Here is a 25084-nt window from a genome sequence, read left to right as displayed (position 1 = left end):
CCTCTACTCTGCTCTACTCTATGTTGACATCTGAACAGAGCTACTGAGCAGAGAGACAGACCATATAGCTGCCAAAGTGTCAGTCGTGTTTATTATAGAGGATGCATCTCAGGCCACAGGTCCATAAAATGCTTCCAGGTCTGACTGAAAAATATGTTGTTGTTTTGCTAGTTCACATGGTCTGTGTCTTGCTTTGTTATTATGTGTTAATGATGGACAGTAATCTTTGTGCCCTTTGTGTTTATTCTGCATGATTTAGATGTACTTTCCATATACCAAAGGTTTAGCTTTGTGTCGTTGTATTTAGGGTAGTATTTCCCCATGATCTATCAATGCCTTTCCTTGTGTTGTAGGACAATATTTAGTCAAAGACGTGTTCGATGTACAAGGGCCATTGGGTTGAACATATTCACACCGGAGTTGAGTTCAGTATAGCTTATGGGAGGAAACATGTTGTTGGAGTTGTTATGTTGCAACTAATTGATTCGCTAAGTGGCTTGCCAATTAGCCATGTAAATAATAACACTGTACTGTAAATGTAGCTGCTAACGAAATCACACTCTGGCAGTTGTCATGAAACAGTATAAAGTTAGGAAAATTGCCTCCCTTTCCTTATGGAGATTATAAACAAGTGTTAAGTGGATTTTGTCATGTTTGCCAAGTGAAAATTACTCTATGCTTCCACTCTGCAGTTGTCAGCATGCTTCAGCTCGGCTCGCATACTCCCTTAAAAGACATTCTCTTGAAAAACTAGAAAAATCCGTCAGTAGTACTGTTTGTCCATTTTGAGACTCCATAGCCAGAATACACTTCCGCAAAATAGTCAGAATTAATCTAAGATAAATCAAGAAATCTGTCTTTAATTTTGAAATTTTTGAAGAGGAGATATTAGTCGTGCAATTTTACATCTAACTATGTTTGTTGCAGTATTTCTCAATGAACAAATATGCATGAAAACGAGTCATCTGTTGTTGAATGACAACAAAGACTTTACTGAAGAACCCCAACTATTGACCTATCACGGGTGAAGGGGCGTAGACTTCGGCTACAGACTTCCGCTTGCATTAAGAAAAAAATGTGTGTCCTCGAACAACTCCAAAAAAATTACCGAAGTCCAAAATGAACTAAAACATCACAAAATGTTGTCATAATATATGCATGGACTCTTCAGAACTGTTTCTGGTGGGAAGAAAGCTGACGCCAAGGTGGGAAGAATGCTGACGCCAAGGTGGGAAGAATGCTGACGCCAAGGTGGGAAGAATGCTGATGCCAAGGTGGGAAGAATGCTGATGCCAAGGTGGGAAGAATGCTGACGCCAAGGTGGGAAGAATGCTGATGCCAAGGTGGGAAGAATGCTGACGCCAAGGTGGGAAGAATGCTGATGCCAAGGTGGGAAGAATGCTGATGCCAAGGTGGGAAGAATGCTGATGCAAAGGTGGGAAGAAAGCTGACGCCAAGGTGGGAAGAATGCTGACGCCAAGGTGGGTCGCTCGACAACATCCGCTGAAATTGCAGAGCGCCACATTCTAATGACAGAAATAGTAATAATAAACATTCATGAAAATACAAGTGTTTATTCATCAGTAAAAGCTTAACTTCTTGTTAATCCAGCCGCTTTGTCAGATTTCAAAAAGGCTTTATGGCGAAAGGATACCATGCGATTATCTGAGGACAGCGCCCCGCTTACAAAAGCATACAAACATTTTCCAACCAAACAGAGGAGTCACGAAAGTCAGAAATAGCGATAACATTACTCACTTACCTTTGAAGATATTCATCTGATTGCAGTCACAAGGGTCCAAGCTACACAAGAAATGGTAATTTTGTTCAATAAAGTCTTTCTTTATATCCCAAAAACTCTGTTTTGTTGGCACGTTTTGTTCAGTAATCCACTGGCTCAAAGGCGGTCAAAACATGCAGATGAATACATCCTAATAGTACCGGTAAAGTTCGTCGAAACATGTCAAATGATGTTTAGAATTAATCCTCAGGTTGTCAATTATCTAAATAATCAATAATATTTCAACCGGACAATAGTGTATTCAATAGAAAGGAAAAACAACGAAGAGTGCGCACACGGTCATGTGCGTAAACCAGTACTGCATGATTCTATAGTCCACTTACCAAAGGGTCTCATTCTTCTTCATTTTTCAGAAAACAAGCCTGAAACCATGTCTAAAGAATGTTGACATCTAGTGGAAGCCATAGGAACTGCAATCTGGGTCCTAACCCCTTATATGGTCAATAGGCTTTCAATGGAAAACCACTCACATCAAAAAAATCCCACTTTCTGGATGGATTTTCCTCAGGTTTTCACCAGCCATATCAGTTATGTTATACTCACAGACATTATGTTAACAGTTTATGCATGTACATATCCTAGCTTCTGGGTCTGAGTAACCGGCAGTTTACTTTGGACACGCTTGTCATCCAAACCTCAAAATACTGCCCCCTTGGTTGAAGAGGTAGCGCCTGAAATGGCTCCCTATTCCATATATAGTCCACTAATATCTGTGGCCCCAGGTCAAAGAAAGTGCACTATATAGGGCATAGGGTCCCATTTTGGAAGCCTATTCAGGGTGCAAATGGAGACCTTTCTGTGTCCTGGACACTGGACAGACTCTGCAGCAGATTATTTATAGTCTTGACATGGCACTCACTCCTCACATAGTGGCATTTCCCTGGGTCAACACAGCAGTGTTTGGGGAGCTTTGTTCTGCTTTCAGCAGTCGTTCCCATAAACCACTGGGATGGAAGGCATCAGGCATGTCTGTCTGAGTGTCTTCTTGTCACAGAGACAGGGATTTACCTCTAAATTGTATACGGAAATCCAGGATTGATGTTAATTCCATTTAAATTCATTCAGTTCAGTTTACTTCTTGAATTGAAATTGAATTGACCCCCAGGCACCCTCCAAGCTTTTAGTAGTTTAAACACTCAACCTGGTCCATGCCATATTTAATTAAACTGGCAAAACAATTAAGGCAAATTCTCACAATTCCCACTATGCGACACATTGTGTTGTCTGATGTCATCATTAAGTGTAGTGTAGTGAACCCAGAAGCCAGGTCTGTTTTGGAGCCAGGGAGCTGGGTGTATGAGGCTTTAAATAGCCCTACCGGAGGCTGAGACAGAGACAAGGCTGTCAGAATCTACCTCGCATTGCCATTGGCTCTCTAAATGTGGATTTAAGTGTTATAAACAGTATATAGTCCACTTTTCCACGCGTAAACCCACCAAGATTTGAAGCTGAACCAGCTACTCTACTAAGGCCTTATAAATGACAGTTTTATCCTCCTACATATGAATCATTGTATTCATATAGCGTATATGTTTTCCCCTTCCTGGAGTGTGGGGGGTATATGTCTGTATTTCCAGCTTTGGAATCTCACACCAGTATCTCGATGGGGAGCAGGTGTTCCTTCTTGTTCCCTCTCCCCCCTCTCCCTCTCTCCGCTCTTCCTGCCCCCCCCCTCCCTCTCTCTCTCTCTCTCTCTCTCCTCTCCCTCTCTCTCTCTCTCTAACCCCTCTCTCTGTCTCTGTCTCTGTCTCTTTTTCTCCTTCTCTCTCTCTCTCTCTCTCTCTCTCTCTCACTCTCTCTGGAAAAAAACAACATGTCTGCCTCCGTCTGTCACTCTATCTAACAACCAGGGCCACACACAAGCTGCTAAACCCTTGCTGTTGTATACCCCTATACTTATACCTAACCACCATATCCCCTTACCTTATTTTGTCTATCAGAAAGAGGCCACACAGCAGGAGAGGAGAGAGCATGCTGTATGCTGCTGTATGTCATTATTGCTCGCTATCCCTTGAAGTTACTGAGCGTGGATTCAAACAGTTTTTAAAATAATTTAAAATACTTCATACAGTATGTGCCTGATTGAGCTTGCGTGGTTTTATGGACCAAAACCACAAACTATGCCAATCTGTCACTCCAGGCAAGCTAGAGCAAACGCTCAATGTATTTGAAAGATTTCAAATAGCATTTGAGCCCAGTTCTGCTGTGTTATAGAATCGAATAGAATACAACTTTATTGTCCTTCCAGGATGGAAACTTTTATTTGGCATCAGCTTCCATTAAAAGGATCACATATACATACATTCTCACATCATACACATTTTAACCAGTCAGTCCATCATGTTGCATACAGTACACTATCAACAATGATGACATTAAAACATTCACTCACAAACAACCACTGTCCCAACTGCACTGGATAGATAAGTACACCATTTACTTTGCATTTGGTAATCCAAAAGCACAAGGAACAAATTCATGTTTGAACACGTTCTTCTTGGCCATGGGAGTTCTGAAGCGCCAGCCAGAAGGAAGCCTCTTGAACTGAGGGTGTAGAGAGGGTGTGAGAGTTCGCCAATGACAGCCAGGGCCTTCTTTTTGTTTGCCTTGCGGAACAGACTGCTCAAATGTGCCTGTGGTTGACCAATTACTTTGCTGGCTGTGTTTACTATTCAGGTCAGTTTTCTTTTGCTCCTCACTCTCAGATTACCATACCAGACTGTCATAATGAATATGAGGATGCTCTCCACCAGCTCAGATTACCATACCAGACTGTCATAATGAATATGAGGATGCTCTCCACCAGCTCAGATTACCATACCAGACTGTCATAATGAATATGAGGATGCTCTCCACCAGCTCAGATTACCATACCAGACTGTCATAATGGATATAAGGATGCTCTCCACCAGCTCAGATTACCATACCAGACTGTCATAATGGATATGAGGATGCTCTCCACCAGCTCAGATTACCATACCAGACTGTCATAATGAATATGTGGATGCTCTCCACCAGCTCAGATTGCCATACCAGACTGTCATAATGGATATAAGGATGCTCTCCACCAGCTCAGATTGCCATACCATACTGTCATAATGAATATGAGGATGCTCTCCACCAGCTCAGATTACCATACCAGACTGTCATAATGAATATGAGGATGCTTTCCACCAGCTCAGATTACTATACCAGACTGTCATAATGGATATGAGGATGCTCTCCACCAGCTCAGATTACCATACCAGACTGTCATAATGGATATGAGGATGCTCTCCACCAGCTCAGATTACCATACCAGACTGTCATATTATGAGCACCAGTGACATTAGTTTGTTTGCTTTAAGATCGATAGCTCTTTGATGTTCACCCATGTCATCACTTAATGGGGCAGCAGGTAGCCTGGTGGTTAGAGCGTTGGACTAGGAACCGGATGGTTGTAAGATTGAATCTCTGAGCTGACAAGGTAAAAATCTGTCATTCTTCCCCTGAACAAGGCAGTTAACCCACTGTTCCTAGGCCATCATAGAAAATATGAGTTTGTTCATAAGTTACATGCCTAGTTAAATAAAGATGGAAATGTGCTCAGGTGAAACTTTCTTTGAATTGGCACCGTTCTCATTTTGTTAGAACACTACTCTCATCGATATGAATGGTCTGCCAAAGGCATCTTTTCTACGCTTTCCATGACAGCTATGATTAATACATGCAGTACTTCTTGTCAATCTGATTGATTCTGTCTGGTCAGAATGCACACTCCATCCCTCTGTCTCATTAATTCTCAATGTTATTACTATTATGTAAATGTGTCCAATATATAGTTACTGCCTGAAGGGTTGTACTGTATTGGTCTGCACCTCCTGTATATATTGTCTCCATCATGGAGAATCATCTCCAGCCATTTATATATTGTCTCCATCATGGAGAATCATCTCCAACCATTTATATATTGTCTCCATCATGGAGAATCATCTCCAGCCATTTATATATTGTCTCTAGTATGGAGAATCATCTCCAGCCATTTATATATTGTCGCCATTATGGAGAATCATCTCCAGCCATTTATATATTGTTTCTAGCATGGAGAATCATCTCCAGCCATGTAGCCTTGTGATTAGAGCAGGGTAGCCTAGCAGGGTAGCCTAGTGGTTAGAGCGTTGGACTAGTAACCGAAAGGTTGCAAGTTCAAATCCTCAAGCTGACAAGGTACAAATCTGTCGTTCTGTTCCTGAACAGGCAATTAACCCACCATACCTAGTATGTCATTGAAAATAAGAATTTGTTCTTAACTGACTAATAAAGGAATAAAGGAAAAATATTGGATATATTGTCTCCAGCATGGAGAAGCAGAATGATTGACATGGTGGCTTATTGAAAGTTCTATAAGAGGTGAGACTAGAAAGAATCCTTCAACATATGTTTGAAGTGATATCATGTTATTTGGAATGTGAATGGTAAACTCCCCTATCTTACCTAGGCTTGTGTTGCTGCCACCCATACTACAGTAGAGATGGATGCCTGACATTTTTAAGGTGATACTACAAAGGAATATGTGATATGAGTGATGTTGTTTATAGTAAAGTTGAGTGAATCTCTGCCCATCAACAGTTTGTAAACTCACTATGTCTCTCCATACAGTTACGGTTGACGCAGAGCAGTTTGTGGTGGGCAGTGCCCTCTAGAGGGGGGGTCAGTCAGTGGGAATCCTACTGTTTGTTCTCCAATGGAACCCCCTGTCCATGTGTGTAGAGGCAGGAGGAGGGGTATGGTGGGGTTTTGGCAGTGACAGAGCAGCCCTTCTCCCTAGATAGGAAAACCAGTGGCGTCTTGGTTGTATAGCCCAGACCTCCTATTTGTCATCGCTATTTTCTGGTGAACCTCCCCCACCATTCACCCGAACCTGTCTAAAAACTTACCCCAGGTTTATATTTTGGCACACAGAACTCCTGCAAGGCCCTCTGTTTTATTTTCATGTACCTATGGGGATACATAGTCACCCACTCACCCTGAACCACCAGTAGGTCAATGTAGAGACAAAGCCCATGTTTATGTGAAATTGTTAAGACTAAAATACACTCAGGCTGCGTTTACACAGGCAGCTTGATTGGTCTTTTGACCAATCAGATTAGCTCTTTTGCCGATAATTGGACAAAAGATCATAATTGGGCTGCCTGTGTAAACGCAGCCTAATGGTTTCCCCTACCTGGACCCTTGGGGGCTCATGGTTTCCCCTCTAGAATCAGTCCAGTACACACAGCCACTGGCCAATAACAGGCCAGAGGAGAACAGGAGAAAGCATACGGTCATCATCAGTGATCTATCTGCGTGAGTGTTCTTGTTCTTGTTCTTGTTGTGTACAGTACTTGTTAGTTACAAGCTCTCCCTTCCCATCTGTCACTGGTAATACTGGACTCATGGCAGATGATGAGGGGTTTGGATGGACTTGGTCTGTAGTTGTACTTTCCCTTAGTTTCTCCAGTCAGAGAGTACTAGGAGCCAGATGGACCACAGCTCAGAGTATATCAGCTGTGACACTCCCTCAGCGGGGGTCGAAAACAATCGGATGCGTCCGGTTTTCAGGGGAAATGGAAAGAGAGCCTATGACGCGGCTTCAGCTTTTGGACGTTAACAAGGCGACACTCCATCTTAACTCCTCCTCCACATTTACTGGATTGGTTGAACAGTGTGGAAGAGAAGTTTGACAGTTTGACCAGAAATAAATAAATGTCGCTCACGCATTTATTTTATGCCTCCTATGTTAGGTTAGCTGTGACAGAACACTAATGTGGTCGCCAGTTGGATGAAACATTTAGTATGCATCTGTAGTTGAAGTTGTAGTAGTTGATTTACGACGTATGCAGTCTGATTCTTGTGTGTTGGACACTGCTTCCCAGTGCTCATGACTGTACTGTAGACGATTGCGCATTAAGATAATTCTTAATTGACTTCTTATAATGAATGAATAGCTATATGATAAGTTGTTTGATCTTCAGTGAAGCCATAGAGCGTCTTATATGCGTTACCACTTTATGATAGAGAATGTTTATTGTCTCATTTGTCTCTTAATGATCAATGGGATCACTGACTTAGATCCGTTGATTTAAATCCAGAATGTCCCGTATTGGTTTGGTTTCCCATTTTCTTTGACTATGTTGTTTTTCCCCTGTAGGAGAACCCTCCTCTTGCTCCTGTCAATATGCACAGTAGTACTGTCTGGAGAAGAAGACTACCGAGCACAAGGTAAGCAGCCTCCACCTCCAACTCCCCCACCCTAACTCCAGCTGTAATTGTAGCAGTATACACCAACCCCATTCCTACCCCGCATCCACTAGCCATCCCTGCTGCCATGGATTTGTTGTCTCATCATAAAGTGATGATGAATGAACAAACGCCTTGTTGTTCAAATGGAAACTGTTTCGCTATGAAAAGTATTGTTGGTACCGGGGCTTGTGCGGGTTTTATAGACACGGGTCTTAGTTTGACCAAGTGACATTTCACTTGTTGGCACCAGACATTCTGAGAGGGTGGGTGAATAGTTACTCTTGGTTGCAGAGTTGCAGAATGCCAGCACTTCTGATGAGTTGTTGTCAATGCTTTAGGGTTCAAACATGCCAACAGAATGATATTACATAAAATAAGTGATTTATGACATGACCCTAGTATCAAGGACAGGAATTCTCCTTGATATGTGTTATTATTGCTCTGTGTTTGTATACATGTATGTATGAGTAATAACATAATGGTGAACAAGCCGGCTGAGGCCAGGGGGTGTATCTGTCTGCCTGCCTGTGAGTCAGAGGGACAGCTGCACATGGGAGCTCCTCTCCTCTTCCAATTCTTTTTTAAAACCCTCCCTTACATGTCTGTTCTTGCTCCTCAGGTCATAGAATGCAGGTATAGACAACCCAAATAGCCTCCTTCCCTTCTCCCATGTTCCCCTGTGTGTGTCTCTCTCTCATTTAAATTCAATTCAAAGGGCTTTATTGGCATGGGAAACATATCTTTACATTGCCAAAGCAAGTGAAATAGATAATAAACAAAAGTTAAATATACAATAAAACAATTAACAGTAAACATTACACTCACAAAAGTTCCAAAATAATAAAGACATTTGTCTGTATACAGTGTTGTAACGACGTGCAAAGTTAAAGTACAAAAGGGAAAATAAATAAACATAAATATGGGTTGTATTTACAATGATGTTTGCTCTTAACTGGCTTAACAGGTCACAAATTGTGCTGCTGTGATTGCACAATGTGGTATTTCACCCAATAGATATGGGAGTTTATCAAAATTGGATTTGTTTTCAAATTCTTTCTGGGTCTGTGTAATCTGAGGGAAATATGTGTCTCTAATATGGTCATACATTGGGCAGGAGGTTAGGAAGTGCAGCTCAGTTTCCACCTCATTTTGTGGGCAGTGAGCACATAGCCTGTCTTCTCTTGAGAGCCATGTCTGCGTACGGCGGCCTTTCTCAATAGCAAGGCTATGCTCACTGAGTCTGTACATGGTCGAAGCTTTCCTTAAGTTAGGGTCAGTCACAGTGGTCAAATATTCTCTCTCTGTGTTTCTCTTTCTCTGTTTCTCTCTCTCAATCTCTCTATCTGTTTCTCTCACTTTCTCTCTCTCTCTCTCTCTGTTTTTCTCTCTCTTTCTCTTTCTCTTTCTCTCTGTCTCTCTTTCTCTCTCACAAAGTACACCAATGAATTAAACTGAAGAGAATAGGGAAACTAAAGGTCAACCAGACTGAGATAATGCTTTAATGTGTTTGCAACAGCTCTTTCTCTGGACAGATGCAGCGGATAAGTTGATAAGGTGATATCCACCAGTATTCCAGATAAGTATCTGGAAAAGAGACAGCGGTTGAGAGGCTTGGTCGGATGATGACACATTTCTGTTCCTCCTCTCTCCTCCCCTCCTATGACCGTTGCAGAGCAACAACAAGTTCAGTCAGAGTTGTATGTTTAGCTGTCGGTGTTATTGTCCAATGGAGGAGGAACTGCTGTCAATCAAGTTCAAAACTAGTTTCACGTGGCGTGGGTCTCAACACACGTTACAGTAATAAGGCAAAAACAAGCAAACAGAAACTACTGGGCTTACATCTGCTAAGGATATTATTATGGTGCAAGACCTTGGCTGACACCAGAGGTGATGTAATTTCTTACCTGTACTGGACACCCAGCATGCATTTTAAAAAATAGGCCTGCTACAAAAATGACAGGGTAGCCTACTCTAGTGCCGCAAACAGATGAATAAAAACAATGTTGTCTGATCCATATAATGGGCCTACGAAAAGGGGAGACATACAATATGACGCCCATTTAACCTGGAGGAGGAAATTATTGTCCAAAAACAAGAAGTGGCACTGACCCAGCAATGAAGACAGTGAATATGCAGACTCACCGGGGATGTGGCTGATGTTCTCTGCTGCTGCCAATGAGAGAGGCTACTGTTCGCTCAATTAAGTTAATATAACTAAAAGACAGACTGGAGTCTTTTCATTGTCGTCTCTTTACCACAATAGCCATTTGCTTTCCAAATAGTTTTTCCTCGATTTGTATTTTTAGATACTGTGATATGCCTGGCTGGGTCTCTGCTTTTTACTGACAGTCACAACTCAACATTTATCTATTTGATATGTGCAGTGTGCTGGACAAATTGTGGGGCCTTCTGACTGTATGCTATGTGATTTAACACAATCCTCAGCAAAAAAAGCAAATGTAAGCTAATGATCCTCGTGCTCTCTGGTGTTGTAGCCTATTTTGAATGATTGTGTTTATTTCTGTATAGACAGGAATAAGATAATTAGGGTATATCATTTTGGCAATTTAATTCTATTTACTTTCGGGAAAGCTTAGCTTCCCCTAGCCTTATGGACACACCGCTTAGGCCTTTTAATGTGGCCTAAACACAACCAGTCATGATGATTTCATCGGATTGTCAAACAATCACTAAACAAAAGCTCTCCTGTAGGCGACCCACGCACATTCGTTCACTCACAAAATACCCAACAGTGCACCTTTAATCTGATGAATGGAAAGAGACAGCTGTTAAAAAACACCTGTGTGTATTGTCATGACATTCTGTGATTATCATTAGGCCTACACTTGTAGCCTGAATTGATGCATCCACTGTTGTCCACTCACGCCTCGGTCTCGTCACCTCACCTCCGCCTTCACAAAATGTAAGTGTTCTCCTCAAACTACAACGCAATTTGGAGCGTAGAGCACCTGGTTTCCAGTCATTTCAGTCATTTTCATACAGCTGACATGCAGTAATGGTAATGAATGGTGTCTTATGGCATGTTATGGCCTATGGCATGTTGTATTAATTGTGATAGGCTCACGCTTTACCTATACAACGTACCCCCACTATTTATTTTGCCGGGACGCCGTACCAAATCAAATCAAATCAAATCAAATTTATTTATATAGCCCTTCGTACATCAGCTGATATCTCAAAGTGCTGTACAGAAACCCAGCCTAAAACCCCAAACAGCAAGCAATGCAGGTGTAGAAGCACGGTGGCTAGGAAAAACTCCCTAGAAAGGCCAAAACCTAGGAAGAAACCTAGAGAGGAACCAGGCTATGTGGGGTGGCCAGTCCTCTTCTGGCTGTGCCGGGTGGAGATTATAACAGAACATGGCCAAGATGTTCAAATGTTCATAAATGACCAGCATGGTCGAATAATAATAAGGCAGAACAGTTGAAACTGGAGCAGCAGCACAGTCAGGTGGAAGTTGAAACTGGAGCAGCAGCATGGCCAGGTGGACTGGGGACAGCAAGGAGTCATCATGTCAGGTAGTCCTGGGGCATGGTCCTAGGACTCAGGTCAGTTGAAACTGGAACAGCAGCATGGCCAGGTGGACTGGGGACAGCAAGGAGTCGTCATGTCAGGTAGTCCTGGGGCATGGTCCTAGGGCTCAGGTCCTCCGAGAGAGAGAAAGAAAGAGAGAAGGAGAGAATTAGAGAACGCACACTTAGATTCACACAGGACACCGAATAGGACAGGAGAAGTACTCCAGATATAACAAACTGACCCCAGCCCCCCGACACATAAACTACTGCAGCATAAATACTGGAGGCTGAGACTGTACCAGACCGTGCCACCTTACTTTCCCCCCATGGCTGACACTCAACTTGAATTAAACAGTCTGGCCACTCAACATGCACAGGTATATTGCAGAAAACAGGGATATTACAGAGGACACGCCAGATATATTCCATATGCTTCCAATATGAATTGGCTCCACTCCTCCTCCTGAGGCAGGGCTATCCCCAGCTCTACTCCTCCTCATGAGGCAGGCCTATCCCCAGCTCCACTCCTCTTGAGGCAGGCCTGTCCCCAGCTCCACACCTCCTGAGGCAGGCCTATCCCCAGCTCCACTCCTCCTCCTGAGGCAGGCCTACCCCCAGCTCCACTCCTCCTGAGGCAGGCCTATCCCCAGCTCCACTCCTCCTGAGGCAGGCCTATCCCCTGCTCCACGCCTCCTGAGGCAGGCCTATCCCCAGCTCCACTCCTCCTCCTGAGGCAGGCCTATCCCCAGCTCCACTCCTCCTCCTGAGGCAGGCCTACCCCCAGCTCCACTCCTCCTGAGGCAGGCCTATCCCCAGCTCCATCCCCAGCAGGCCTCCCCAGCTCCTCCTCCTGAGGCAGGCCTATCCCCAGCTCCACTCCTCCTGAGGCAGGCCTAACCCCAGCTCCACTCATCCTCCTGAGGCAGCCCCTCCCTAGCTCCACTCCTCCTGAGGCAGGCCTATACCCAGCTCCACTCCTCCTGAGGCAGCCCCCCTCCCAGCTCCACTCCTCCTGAGGCAGGCCTATACCCAGCTCCCCTCCCCTGAGTCAGGCTCAATTCAGGCTAAACCCAGGCAGTCAAGTCCTTTACCACCACCCATAGTACAGAACCAGTCAGAAGTTTGGACACACCTACTCATTCAAGGGTTTTTCTTTATTTTACTATTTTCTACATTGCAGAATAATAGTGAAACATCAAAACTATGAAATAACACATATGGAATCAATTAGTAACCAAAAAAGTGTTAAACAAATCCAAGTATATTTTATATTTGAGATTCTTCAAAGTAGCCACCCTTTGCCTTGATGACAGCTTTGCACACTCTTGGCATTCTCTCAACCAGCTTCATGAGGTAGTCACATGAAATGCATTTCAATTAACAGGTGTGCCTTGTTAAAAGTTAATTTGTGGAATTTCTTTCCTTCTTAATTTTTTGAGTCAATCAGTTGTGCTGTGACAAGGTAGGGGTGGTATACAGAAGTTAGCCCTATTTGGTAAAATACCAAGTCCATATTATGATAAGAACAGCTCAAATAAGGAAAGAGACACGACAGTCCATCATTACTTTAAGACATGAAGGTCAGTCAATGTGGAAAATTTTAAGAACTTTCTTCAAGTGCAGTCGCAAAAACCATCAAGCACTATGATTTAACTGGCTCTCATGAGGACTGCCAGAAGAAAGGAAGACCCAGAGTTACCTCTGCTGCAGAGGATAAGTTCATTAGAGTTACCAGCCTCAGAAATCGACAACTAACTGCACATCTCAACATCAACTGTTCAGAGGAAACTACGTGAATCAGGCCTTCATGGTTGAATTACTGCAAAGAAATCACTACTAAAGGACACCAATAAGAAGAAGAGACTTGCTTGGGCCAAGAAACACGAGCAATGGACATTAGACCGGTGGAAGTCTGTCCTTTGGTCTGATGAGTCCAAATTTGAGATTTTTGGTTCCAACCACCGGGTCTTTGTGAGACGCAGAGTAGGTGAACAAATTATCTCAGCATGTGTGGTTCCCACTGTGAAGCATGGAGGAGGAGGTGTTATGGTGTAGGGGTGCTTTGCTGGTGACACTGTCTGTGATTGATTTAGAATTCAAGGCACACCTAACCAGCATGGCTACCACAGCATTCTGCAGCAATATGCCATCCCATCTGGTTTGGATTAGTGGGACTATGATTTGTTTTTCTACAGGACAATGACCCAACACACCTCCAGGATGTGTAAGGGCTATTTGACCAAGAAGGAGAGTGACGGAGTGCTGCATCAGATGACCTGGCCGCCACAAGCACCCAATGAGTTGGACTGCAGAGTGAAGGAAAAGCAGCCAACAAGTGCTCAGTATATGTGGGAACTCCTTCAAGACTGTTGGAAAAACATTCCTCATGAAGCTGGTTGAGATACTGCCAACAAAACAACAAATCTGTAATCAAGGCAAAGGGTGCTACTTTGAAGAATCCAAAATATAAAATATATTTTGATTTGTTTAACACTTTTTTGGTTACTACATGGTTCCACATGTGTTTTATCATAGTTTTGATGTCTTCACTATTATTCTACAATATAGAAAATAGTAAAATAAATAAAAACCCTTGAATGAGTAGGTGTGTCCAAACTTTTGACTGCTACTTTATGCTATTATTCTGTCTCTATATCATTGTAGACCCCACCACCACCAACACTACACCATCACTACACAGCAGGATCAATCCATCATTAGAAGAAGATGAGGAGGAATGCAGAAGAGAGCAGAATGCTCAGTGACTGACTGAGGGCTGGGCCAGGGCAGCTTGTCTTCACATAATGAGACAGCTTGGAATCCTGGCTAATGTTACCCCAGGCAAAGAATGTCAAGGACATCGATTCTCTTTTCTGTGCAGCTAGCGAGAGTAGAGTAGAGTAGAGTAGAGTAGATTAGAGGAGAGGTGAGGTGAGGTGAGGAAAAGAAGGGAGAGAAGAGAATAGGAAAGGTGAGGAAAAGAAGGGAGAGAAGAGAATAGGAAAGGAGAGAAAAAGAAGGGAGAGAAGAGAAGAGGAAAGGAGAGATCTATTGCAGATACTTAGTCTGCATCCCAAATGGTACCGTTTTCCCTATTTAGTGCACTATAGGCCCTAGTCAAAAGCAATGCACTAAATAGGGAATAGGGTGCCATTTGGGATGCCTACACAGCTAGTCCTCAGGCTGCATACACAACTTGTCCCCAGGCTGCATACACAACTAGTCCCCAGTCTGCATACACTATTAGTCCCCAGGCTGCATACACAACTAGTCCCCAGGCTGCATACACAACTAGTCCCCAGTCTGCATACACAACTAGTCCCCAGTCTGCATACCCAACTAGTCCCCAGTCTGCATACACAACTAGTCCCCAGGCTGCATACACAACTATTCTCCGGTCTGCATACACAACAAGCCCCAGTCTGCATACACAACTAGTCCCCAGGCTGCATACACAACTAGTCCCCAGTCTGCATACACAACTAGTTCCCAGGCTGCATACACAACCTGTCCCCAGTCTGCATACACAACTAGTCCCCTGTCTGCATACACAACTAGTCCCCAGGCTACATACACAACTAGTCCCAAGTCTGCATGCACAACTAGTTCCCAGGCTGCATAGACAACTAGTTCCCAGTCTGCATACGCAACTAGTCCCCAGGCTGCATACACAACTAGTCCCCAGTCTGCATACACAACTAGTCCCCATTCTGCATACACAACTAGTCCCCAGTCTGCATACACAACTAGTCCCCAGTCTGCATACACAACTAGTCCACAGGCTGCATACACAACTAGTCCCCAGTCTGCATGCACAACTAGTTCCCTGGGCTGCATAGACAACTAGTTCCCAGTCTGCATACACAACTAGTCCCCAGGCTGCATACAAAACTAGTCCCCAGGCTGCATACATGACTAGTGCCCAGTCTGCATACACAACTAGTCCCCAGGCTGCATACACAACTAGTCCCCAGGCTGCATACACAACTAGTCCCCAGTCTGCATACACAACTAGTCCCCAGGCTGCATACACAACTAGTCCCCAGTCTGCATACACAACTAGTCCCCAGGCTGCATGCACAACTAGTTCCCAGGCTGCATAGACAACTAGTTCCCAGGCTGCATACACAACTAGTTCCCAGGCTGCATACACAACTAGTCCCCAGGCTGCATACACAACTAGTCCCCAGTCTGCATACACAACTAGTCCCCAGGCTGCATACACAACTAGTCCTCAGGCTGCATAGACAACTAGTTCCCAGGCTGCATAGACAACTAGTTTAGGAAAGAGAGGACCTCATAAGCACATGAACTCAGACATGAGCACTGTGAGGCACGTTAACTCACTCAGTCTCTGTATTTTCCAAAGCCTCTATGGATGGACGGACAAAGCAACCTTTTGGCTGATTCCGAGCGATGGTAAAGCTAGTAAACCACAGACATCCTGACACCAGCAGCACCATCCCCACTCCCTACACCATACTCAGATAACTATCAGAGAGTTCAGGGGGTGTAGGGGATCTTCCACCTTGTAAATCCTTGGACGTGAACCCATTGCCGTGTGTAAGGAAAATGTAAACAGTATTCTTCAGTATTATGTTGTTTACAGTTTAGGCATAAAGATAATGCTTACCAATGTCACTGTTTGGATCCCCATTTTAGACAATGCTAATAACATTTGATTATGTTATGATCACTGAATCCTTAATGCTTTTTCCTAAGTGTTTCCATGTGAACATGTTAAAAATACAAAAGCTACAAAGGTAAACGTCAGTCACCATCTGTTACCCCTTCCTCCCCACATTTATAATACGCTTTTCTAAATAAGTTATTGTCTGTTCAATTTGACCCGTGGCCAAGGTGAAAGGTGTCCACGTCATACGTCATACATGTGCGACTCATTCTAAAATAGCTGTGTTACGGCTTTGATGTCAGAGTTTTACCAGTCTGCGTTCTTGACTATTTTCTGTTTTGCATGCCCCCAGAGATGTTTTCACAAAAAAAATTTTTTTTTTACTTCAGTTTTTACGACCACGTTGAACCTGCTGTGACAACACACTATAGAAGCCTAATTTTAAATTCAAAACACTGGTTGTGCGTGTGCGTGTGTGTGTGTGTGTGTGTGTGTGTTTAAACCACTGGCTGAGTTATGTTCCCTCTTGTTCTGCCAAATCAATAAAACAGACTTTGTGACTAAGACCCCTGAACAAATCTCGGAACAGATCCCTGAGCAGAACCCTGAGCAAGGGGAAAAACTTTTTCAAAGAAAGCTAGCATCTCTTGATTAGCAATGAAAATATCTTCCACTGCTCCTCTCCCTCTTCCTCCTCCTCCTCCTCCTCCCTCCTCACTTCTCCTCCTCCTGCTCTCCCCCCTCCCTAATCCCTCCTCCCTCCTCCTCTACCTGATCCTCCTCCTACTTTTCCTTCTCCGCTTCCTTCTCCTCCTTCTCCTCCTCTTCCTCCTCGTCCTCCTCCCAGGATCTCCCCACTGACGTTTTCCTGTTTCCTGGATTCCACTGAGTTACTGCCTTAGTCTGCCAGTTTCTCCCTCTCTTACACACACACACACACACACACACACACACACACACACACACACACACACACACACACACACACACACACACATACACACACACACACACACACACACACACACACACACACACACACAAACACACACAGTCAGTAAAATCTTTGAGTCTTGATTCCTTTTGATTTTTTATTATTATTTTTATTTCACCTTTATTTAGCCAGGTAGGCCACAAGTTCTCATTTACAACTGCGACCTGTCCAAGATAAAGCAAAGCAGTGCCACACAAGCAACCCAGAGTTACACATGGGATAAACAAACGTACAGTCAATAATACAATAGAAAATCTATATACAGTGTGTGCAAATGTAGTAAGGGAGGTAAGGCAACAAATAGGCCATAGTGGTGAAATAATTCAAATTGAGCAATTAAACACTGGAGTGATAGACGTGCAGAAGATGAATGTGCAAGTAGAGATACTGGGGTGCAATGAAGAAGAAGAAAAAAAACAATATGGGGATGAGGTAGTTGGGTGGACTATTTGCAGATGGACTGTGTTTAGGTGCAATGATTGCTAAGCTGCTCTGACAGCTGATGCTTAAAGTTAGTGAGGGAGATATAAGACTCCAGCTTCAGTGATTTTTGCAATTCATTCCAGTCATTGGCAGCAGAGAACTGGAAGGAATGGTGGCCAAATGAGGAGTTGGCTTTGGGGATAACCAGTGAAATATACCTGCTGTGCGTGTGCTACGGGCGGGTGCTGCTATGGTGACCAGTGAGCTGAGATAAGGCGGGGATGTACCTAGCAAAAACGTATAGATGACATGGAGCCAGTGGGTTTGGCGGCGATTATGAAGCGAAGGGCCAGCCTACGAGAGCATACAGGTCGCAGTGGTGGGTAGTATATGGGGCTTTGGTGACAAAACGGATGGCACTGTGATAGACTGCATCCAATTTGCTGAGTAGAGTGTTGGAGGCTAATTTGTAAGTGACATCGCCAAAGTCAAGGATCGGTGGGATGGTCAGTATTACGAGGGTATGTTTAGCAGCATGAGTGAAGGATGCTTTGATGCGAAATAGGAAGCCAATTCTAGATTTAATTTTGAATTGGAGATGCTTAATGTGAGTCTGGAAGGAGAGTTTATAGTCTAACCAGACACCTAGGTATTTGTACTTGTCCAGATATTCTAAGTTAGAACTGTCCAGGGTAGTGATACTAGATGGGAGGCCGGGTGCGGGCAGCAATCGGTTGAAGAGCATGCATTTAGTTCTACTTACATTTAAGAGCACTTGGAGGACAAGGAAGGAGTGTTGTATGGCATTGAAGCTGTCTGGAGGTTTGTTAACACAGTGTCCAAAGAAGGGCCAGAAGTATACAGAATGGTGTCGTCTGCTTAGAGATGGATCAGAGAATCACCAGCAGCAAGAGCGACATCATTGATGTATACAGAGAAAAGCGTCGGCCCGAAAATTGAACCCTGTGGCATCCCCATAGAGACTGTCAGAGGTCCGGACAACAGGCCCTGCGATGTGACACACTGAAGTAGTTGGTGAACCAGGCGAGGCAGTCATTTGAGAAAACAAGGCTGTTGAGTCTGCCGAAAAGAATGCAGTGATTGACAGAGTCGAAAGCCTTGACCAGGTCAATGAAGATGGCTGCACATGTATTTTATCGATGACGGTTATGATATCATTTAGGACCTTGAGCGTGGCTGAAGTGCACCCATGACCCGCTCGGGAACCAGATTGCATAGCGGAGAAGGTACAGTGGGATTCAAAATGGTCAGTGATCTGTTTGTTAACTTGGCTTTCGAAGACTTTAGAAAGGCAGGGTAAGGTAGATTTAGGTCTGTAAAAGTTTGGGTCTAGAGTGTCTCCCCCTTTGAAGAGGGGGATGCCCGTGGCAGCTTTCCAATCTTTACGGATCTCAGACAATACGAAAGAGAGGTTGAACAGGCTAGTAATAGGGGTTGCAACATTTGCGGTGGATAATATTAGAAAGAGAGGGTCCAGATTGTCTAGCCCGGCTGATTTGTAGGGGTCCAGATTTTGCAGCTCTTTCAGAACATCAGCTATCTTGATATAAGAACTAGCCAAGACAGCAGTAGACAAGGCATATTGACATTAGAGAGAGGCATTAAGCAAACACAGGTGTTGATCAGGAGAGGTACGAAAACAATGGGTAAATGGCGATGAATGGGGAGAGTGGGACTGTTAGAATGATCATAGGGTCAAAAGAGCAGCAATAGGTGAGTCAGGGTGCTGTTCGGTAGTCACTCCTACGCTAGGCGAGCACGGGACACAGCGGGCCTAGCCGTGGCTAGTAGATGGTTCTTCGGTGACAACGTAACTGAATAGCCTGTTGAGACCACGTCGGCAGTCCATTCGTGATGGATCGGCGGGCTCCGTGTCGACAATAAAGGGTCCAGGCCAATTGGCAAAGGAGGTGTTGTAGCCCTAGAATTAGCTGGTATATGGGCCTAGCTCGAGGCTAGCTCAAGGCTAGCTGGTGCTTGCTTCGGGACAGAGGTGTTAGCTAACATGGGCCACTCGTTTGCAGCTAGCTACCTGCGATGATCCGATGTAATGATCCAGAGCGGCAGGAATCCGGTGATTGGTAGAGAAAAGCAGTCCGATATGCTCTGGGTTGATATCGCGCTGTGCAGACTGGCAGGTATTGTTCGAGCTAAGGCTGGCTGGTGACTGAGAAAAAGGTGAAGACCGCTAACCGTGGCTAACAAAGACTAGTAGCTAGTTAGCTGGCTAGCTCCTGATGGAAGTTCCAGTTATAAGGAATAAAAATAGCAGATCCGTACCACATTGGGTGAGGCGGATTGCAGGAAAGTATATTTAGTTCGTAGATAGAAAGTGAGATTAAGGTATATACGAAGAAGACCGGCTATTTACACAGGATAAGACAAGGACAAACAGACACGTCCTACTGCTACGCCATCTTGGATTTGATATTCATTTGAATGTTAACATTTAAATGTTCAGGGTAGCCAAGTGGTTAGAGTGTTGGACTAGTAACCGGAAGGTTGCAAGTTCAAACCCCTGAGCTGACAAGGTACAAATCTGTCCTTCTGCCCCTGAACAGGCAGTTAACCCACTGTTCCTAGGCCGTCATTGAAAATAAGAATTTGTTCTTAACTGACTTTCCTGGTTAAATAAAGGTAAAAAAAATGTCATACCTCTTTGTTCTCATTTGTCATATTGTGCTCTTCCGAAAATATTGTGCCATGCTGTTGACATTTGTACAAATAAAAGGTGCTATCTAGAACCTTAAAGTGTTCTTTGGCTGTCCCCATAGAAGAACCCTTTGAATTAACCTTTTGGGTTCCATGTAGAACCCTTTCCACAAAGAGTTCTACATGGAACCCAAAAAGGGTTCTCCTATGGGGAAAGCCAAAGAACCTTTTTGGAACCCTTTTTTCTAAGATTGTAATGTTTCCCTCTAACCCCGTTATTCCCTGATTCAAAGCCTAGCTAACTACCATGCTGAGAAACTCTTTCCACTACTTTTAAACTCATTTTTAAACGCTGTTCTCCTGCTGTACTTCAATGTCAGCAGGTCAGACATGTAGTTTGAGGAATCACCTGGGAGAGAGGAAAATTCATGACTCAGCTTGTTAAGAAAGAGAGCATCATGAATCTCTGTTGGCAGATTGATTCAAACAGGCTGTTTGAAAAACACACACACACACACAAACATACACACACACACACACTGCTGTGTGATAGTATTGTACTGTACCATCTATCCCTGTGTAGTCCCCTGTCTGGAATCATCTGGCCCCCAGCTGCCTCGCTCACTGGCCTGGCTGCCTGGCTGTCTGAGGAGGATTATGGGTAATCTGTGATGTCATGGCGGCCAAGCCTTGATCAGACCTTCCACCTATTTATGAACTTCATTCACTTCCTGTGGTTCATCTACTTGCGTTCCTTACTTTGTTTCTTCTTCTTCTTCCTTCATCTCCTTTTCTAACTGGTCCTCCTCCTACACTCTTATAAAAAATGGTTCTAAAAGGGTTCTTTGGCTGTCCCCATAGGAGACCCATTTGAAGAACCCTTTTTGGTTCCTGGTAGAACCCTTTGGTTCCAGGTAGAACCCTTTTGGGTTCCATGTAAAACTCTTTCCACAGATGATTCAACATGGAATCTAAAACAGTTTTACCTGGAACCTAAAAGGGTTCTACCAGGAACTAAAAAGGGTTCTCCTATAGGGACAGCCAAAGAACCCTTTCAGAACCTCATTTTCTAAGAGTGTAGAGTGATGATGCTAATGTCCTCTTCCTATCACTGTTTGTAAGGTTTGAAGATGTTGCAAGTGTCTGTCTGGCTGTCTAACTGACCTCTCTCCCCTCTCTGCTCCACAGGTGTCGATATCCTCCATTGGCTGGGCCTCACCGGCAGCAGAGACACCCTCTCCCCAGGGACCAGCTCCTCTTCCCCCTCCTCCTCCCTTTACTCTCCTTCTTCCTCTCCCTCAGGAGCCGGGGTCCTACTCAGCCCGGACGCCAACATTGAAGCCGCCACGGGGGGTCTGTTCCCGCCGGAGCTCGGTGAGGAGTTTTCTGTCGTGGTTAGCCTAAGCTCCTGGCGAGCGAACAATGCTTTCCTTTTCAGTGTGCGTGACGGCAGGGACAAGCTGCAGTTTGGCATCCAGCTGCTGCCCAGGAAGGTGGTGGTGTACACCGGCGAAAAGGCCTCTGTCTATTTCACCTACAACGTACACGACGGGTGGCAGCACTCTTTCGCCGTGAGCGTGCGGCCGCGCTCAGTTTCGTTCCATGCGGACTGCGGGGTGGTGCAGCAGCGAGAACAGACACTGACCCGGGCACATGTGCTGGGGTCCGGATCCAGAGGCCTGCTCACCCTAGGAAGGATGAAGTCTAAAGCAGCCCAGTTCCATGGCCTCATATGCCAGCTGGACATCTACCCCTCAGCCCAGGCTGCTGCGCAATACTGCCACTACCTTAAAAAACAGTGCCGGCTGGCTGACACTTTCCGATCGCCACCGCCACCCTCCAGCTTGGATATGGAGGTTTCTGGCTCCCTGGCTTTCTCCCCTATTCCTCCTTCTCCAGCATCCCAGACTGTGGTGGTGCCCCTCTCTCTGGCTGTAGACTCCCAGCAGTCCACCAACCTGGCCAGATCAGCCCCCAGCCCCAGCCCCTCCCTGGAGGGGTCTGGAATACCGTATTTAAGCCCCTCAGAGCAGTCTCACCTGGGGGTCAGGACCCAGACCCAGAGCTTCCTGCTGGAGCACCTCACCTCTATCCATACACCCACAGCAGGCCCCATTGGCTCGTCCTCAGGCACTCTAAGTGGGCTGAAGGCCATGGGCATCACACACAGGAGTACCAACTCCAGCTCCGGATCCAGCCCAACAGGGGGCTCCACCAGGCAGTCTCCCCAGTCTGAGAATGACACAGAGGAGGAGGAGGAGGAGGAGAGGAGCCCCAGTAGGCCCCAACGGGTCACCACAGCCACCCCAGGCCTGATCTCCCATGTCAGGCAGAGCCGCTTGAAGGAGGGCCTGAGGAACAGCTCCAGGCCTAGAGACTCTCGGCCCCAGCCCACTAACCACCTCGTGGACACCAAGCTCAGACCCAACAGCACCACCCTGTACCGGGAGAACCAGGTGGACACCTCAGAGGAGCATGGCCAGGAAGGGGACTACGATGTGGGCATGGAAGGCTACGACTATGGATATGAGGAACCAGACTACTTCTACAGAGACTATGACGAGGCTTTTCCTGGCCCCAAAGGAGACCCAGGTCCTCCGGTAAGTGTTTGGAATTCATAAATTCTAATAACAGATATGAGAATGTTAGAAACATGTCTTCGTAGTGTGTTTCCCGGAAGTCAGAGCAGAGGCGTGCATGAGCAATAGGGGAAAATTACAATGCATAATTAATGAAGCCTACTTTAGGGTGATGAGGTCTTGAGTGTTCTGTTGGCCCTCTCTTTTAAACACACAAATGTTTTGCCAGGGCCTTGTATTGATTTAGAGGCAAGGTGAGGGCGTGTCCAAGCACTTTTCTTTTTTCATGTATCAACAGGTGGTTAAAATAACACGTCATTCCCCTTTTGAAATAATGCCAGTGACTCGTTCATACTCTTGTGTAAGTGGGGAGGGGAGTCATTTATAACTGAGGGTTGCTCCCTATAGCCTAGTGACAAAAGAGTATCAAACACACTGATGTCAGCTAGCTGTAGAGGCAGCTTTTCTTCTCTTCAAGGAGAACAAGACTATACCATTCTGTCATATCGGCGATGTTGATCTATTGCTTATGACCCTATGGCAGCCTGGGAGTGACAGCTGATTGAGGTGTTTCTAAGTCAGTCTTGCTGCTCAATCTTTCTCCTGAAGGACTTGAAGCCACAATCTGTCATTTATTTGACCATCAAATTATTGCAGATTACACCTTTACCGTGAGGTGAAAGTCCATGCCTAACTTCTGTTTCTCTTAGTCAACTACATGAGCCTAGGACTGGTAGACAAATGTTTAGGAGGCCAACTAAACCAGACTATTACTGTTTTCCATAATTCAAGGAGTCAGATATTGACTCGTTTTTCATCCTCCTTGATTTATGTGTTGTGAAAATGAGAGCAGCCATTAACTGTTGAGTTCTCTCTAACAGGCTCCATGTTTTGGATGTAGGATCAGAGGAAGGTTACTGGGTCAGTGTGTGATTGTGATGTCACCACCTTTTGCACTCAGAGCTCCAGATTGAGAATATGGCTATGTTCTATTCAGCGTTCTCCTGTGCACCATGCTTTCCCATGCTCAATTTGCCCAGTTCTGTGCTCCATTTACCTGCTCTGGAGCATGCAAGTACAGCGAATGGAACACAGAAAGTATCTCACCCTCAGAGAGGCTTTGCCTTTGGATCCAGGTAGTCAGTGTAGAAGTATATAGTAAACATAGGTGCTGTATATGAATATGCAATGCTGATGCTTCTGGATTATTTGTCCATAGATCCTAATTGCCTATACTGTACAATAGTTTTCATGACCAAAGATTTTTGGTAACCCTTTATTTTACAGCCCATTATTTATAATATGTCTTTTATACATGTTTTACTCCATATACAAACTTACACATTCAAATAACAACTTACAGACTCACACAAACAATTTCTTCATCTCATCTGCTCAGACCCACATGCTCACACCCCCACCCCTAGTGTCTGCATTATTGTTTGCCACTTGGCCTTTAAATTGTATCAATTATTTTTTCTTGGTCGCCAATGCTATTTCAATATTTCAATAATAAATCTTTCGATTTTTCCATTGTGTTTATGATGGCGGATTGATTGATTTCTTAGTATATGTATACGTTTTTAGTAGAGGTTGACCGATTATGATTTTTCAACGCCGATGCCGATTATTGGAGGGCAAAAAAAAAACGATACCGATTTAAAAATACTTATATGTTTATATATATATATACACACACACACAAACACACACAAATTTTTGTAATAATGACAATTGCAACAATACTGAATGAACAATGAACATTTTTATTTTAACTTAATATAATACATATCATGGGCTTTTGGATGGGTGTTCTTATTAAGGTGATTCCACAGGTTGGTGGTATTTTTTGATTTAGCTGTTGCTGACCCCATGCTTACATCTTTATCACAAATAAGACACCTTGCTTTCCCTGGTGCCAATTCCATGTAATAGTCCCACACTGGTGCTCTGCTTTTCTCTGCCATCTGTTAAACACACACACAGCTCTGAAGTGACAATGTTACTGAAGAGTCTGCTTAGGAGACAAATACTCTCAACTGTTTGAATAAAAATAGAGTTTAAGTTAACTGTGATGAATGTTGAAAACAAAAACTGTAATTTCTATATGCAGGAAATCCTATTTTAATAATGGGCATGGTAAGAATTGACTACCAAAGTGCGAGTCATAATTCCATGACACCT

General features: G+C 44.4%; 1 protein-coding gene across 2 annotated transcripts in view; it reads left to right on the top strand.

The window, feature by feature from the left end:
• The window catches only part of LOC112233914 (collagen alpha-1(XXIV) chain-like), a 260500-nt gene that overhangs the window by 6581 nt on the left and 228835 nt on the right, over positions 1-25084 (top strand). For both annotated transcript variants that reach the window (XM_042322354.1, XM_042322355.1), the window contains exons 2-3: positions 7971-8041; positions 21510-22921. In XM_042322354.1, the coding sequence (XP_042178288.1) occupies positions 7971-8041; positions 21510-22921 (1483 nt within the window). The remainder of the gene's footprint in view (positions 1-7970; positions 8042-21509; positions 22922-25084) is intronic.

Source organism: Oncorhynchus tshawytscha, linkage group LG05, assembly GCF_018296145.1.
Source record: "Oncorhynchus tshawytscha isolate Ot180627B linkage group LG05, Otsh_v2.0, whole genome shotgun sequence".
Lineage (NCBI taxonomy): Eukaryota > Metazoa > Chordata > Actinopteri > Salmoniformes > Salmonidae > Oncorhynchus > Oncorhynchus tshawytscha.
This window is presented reverse-complemented; position numbering and strand designations above follow the sequence as displayed.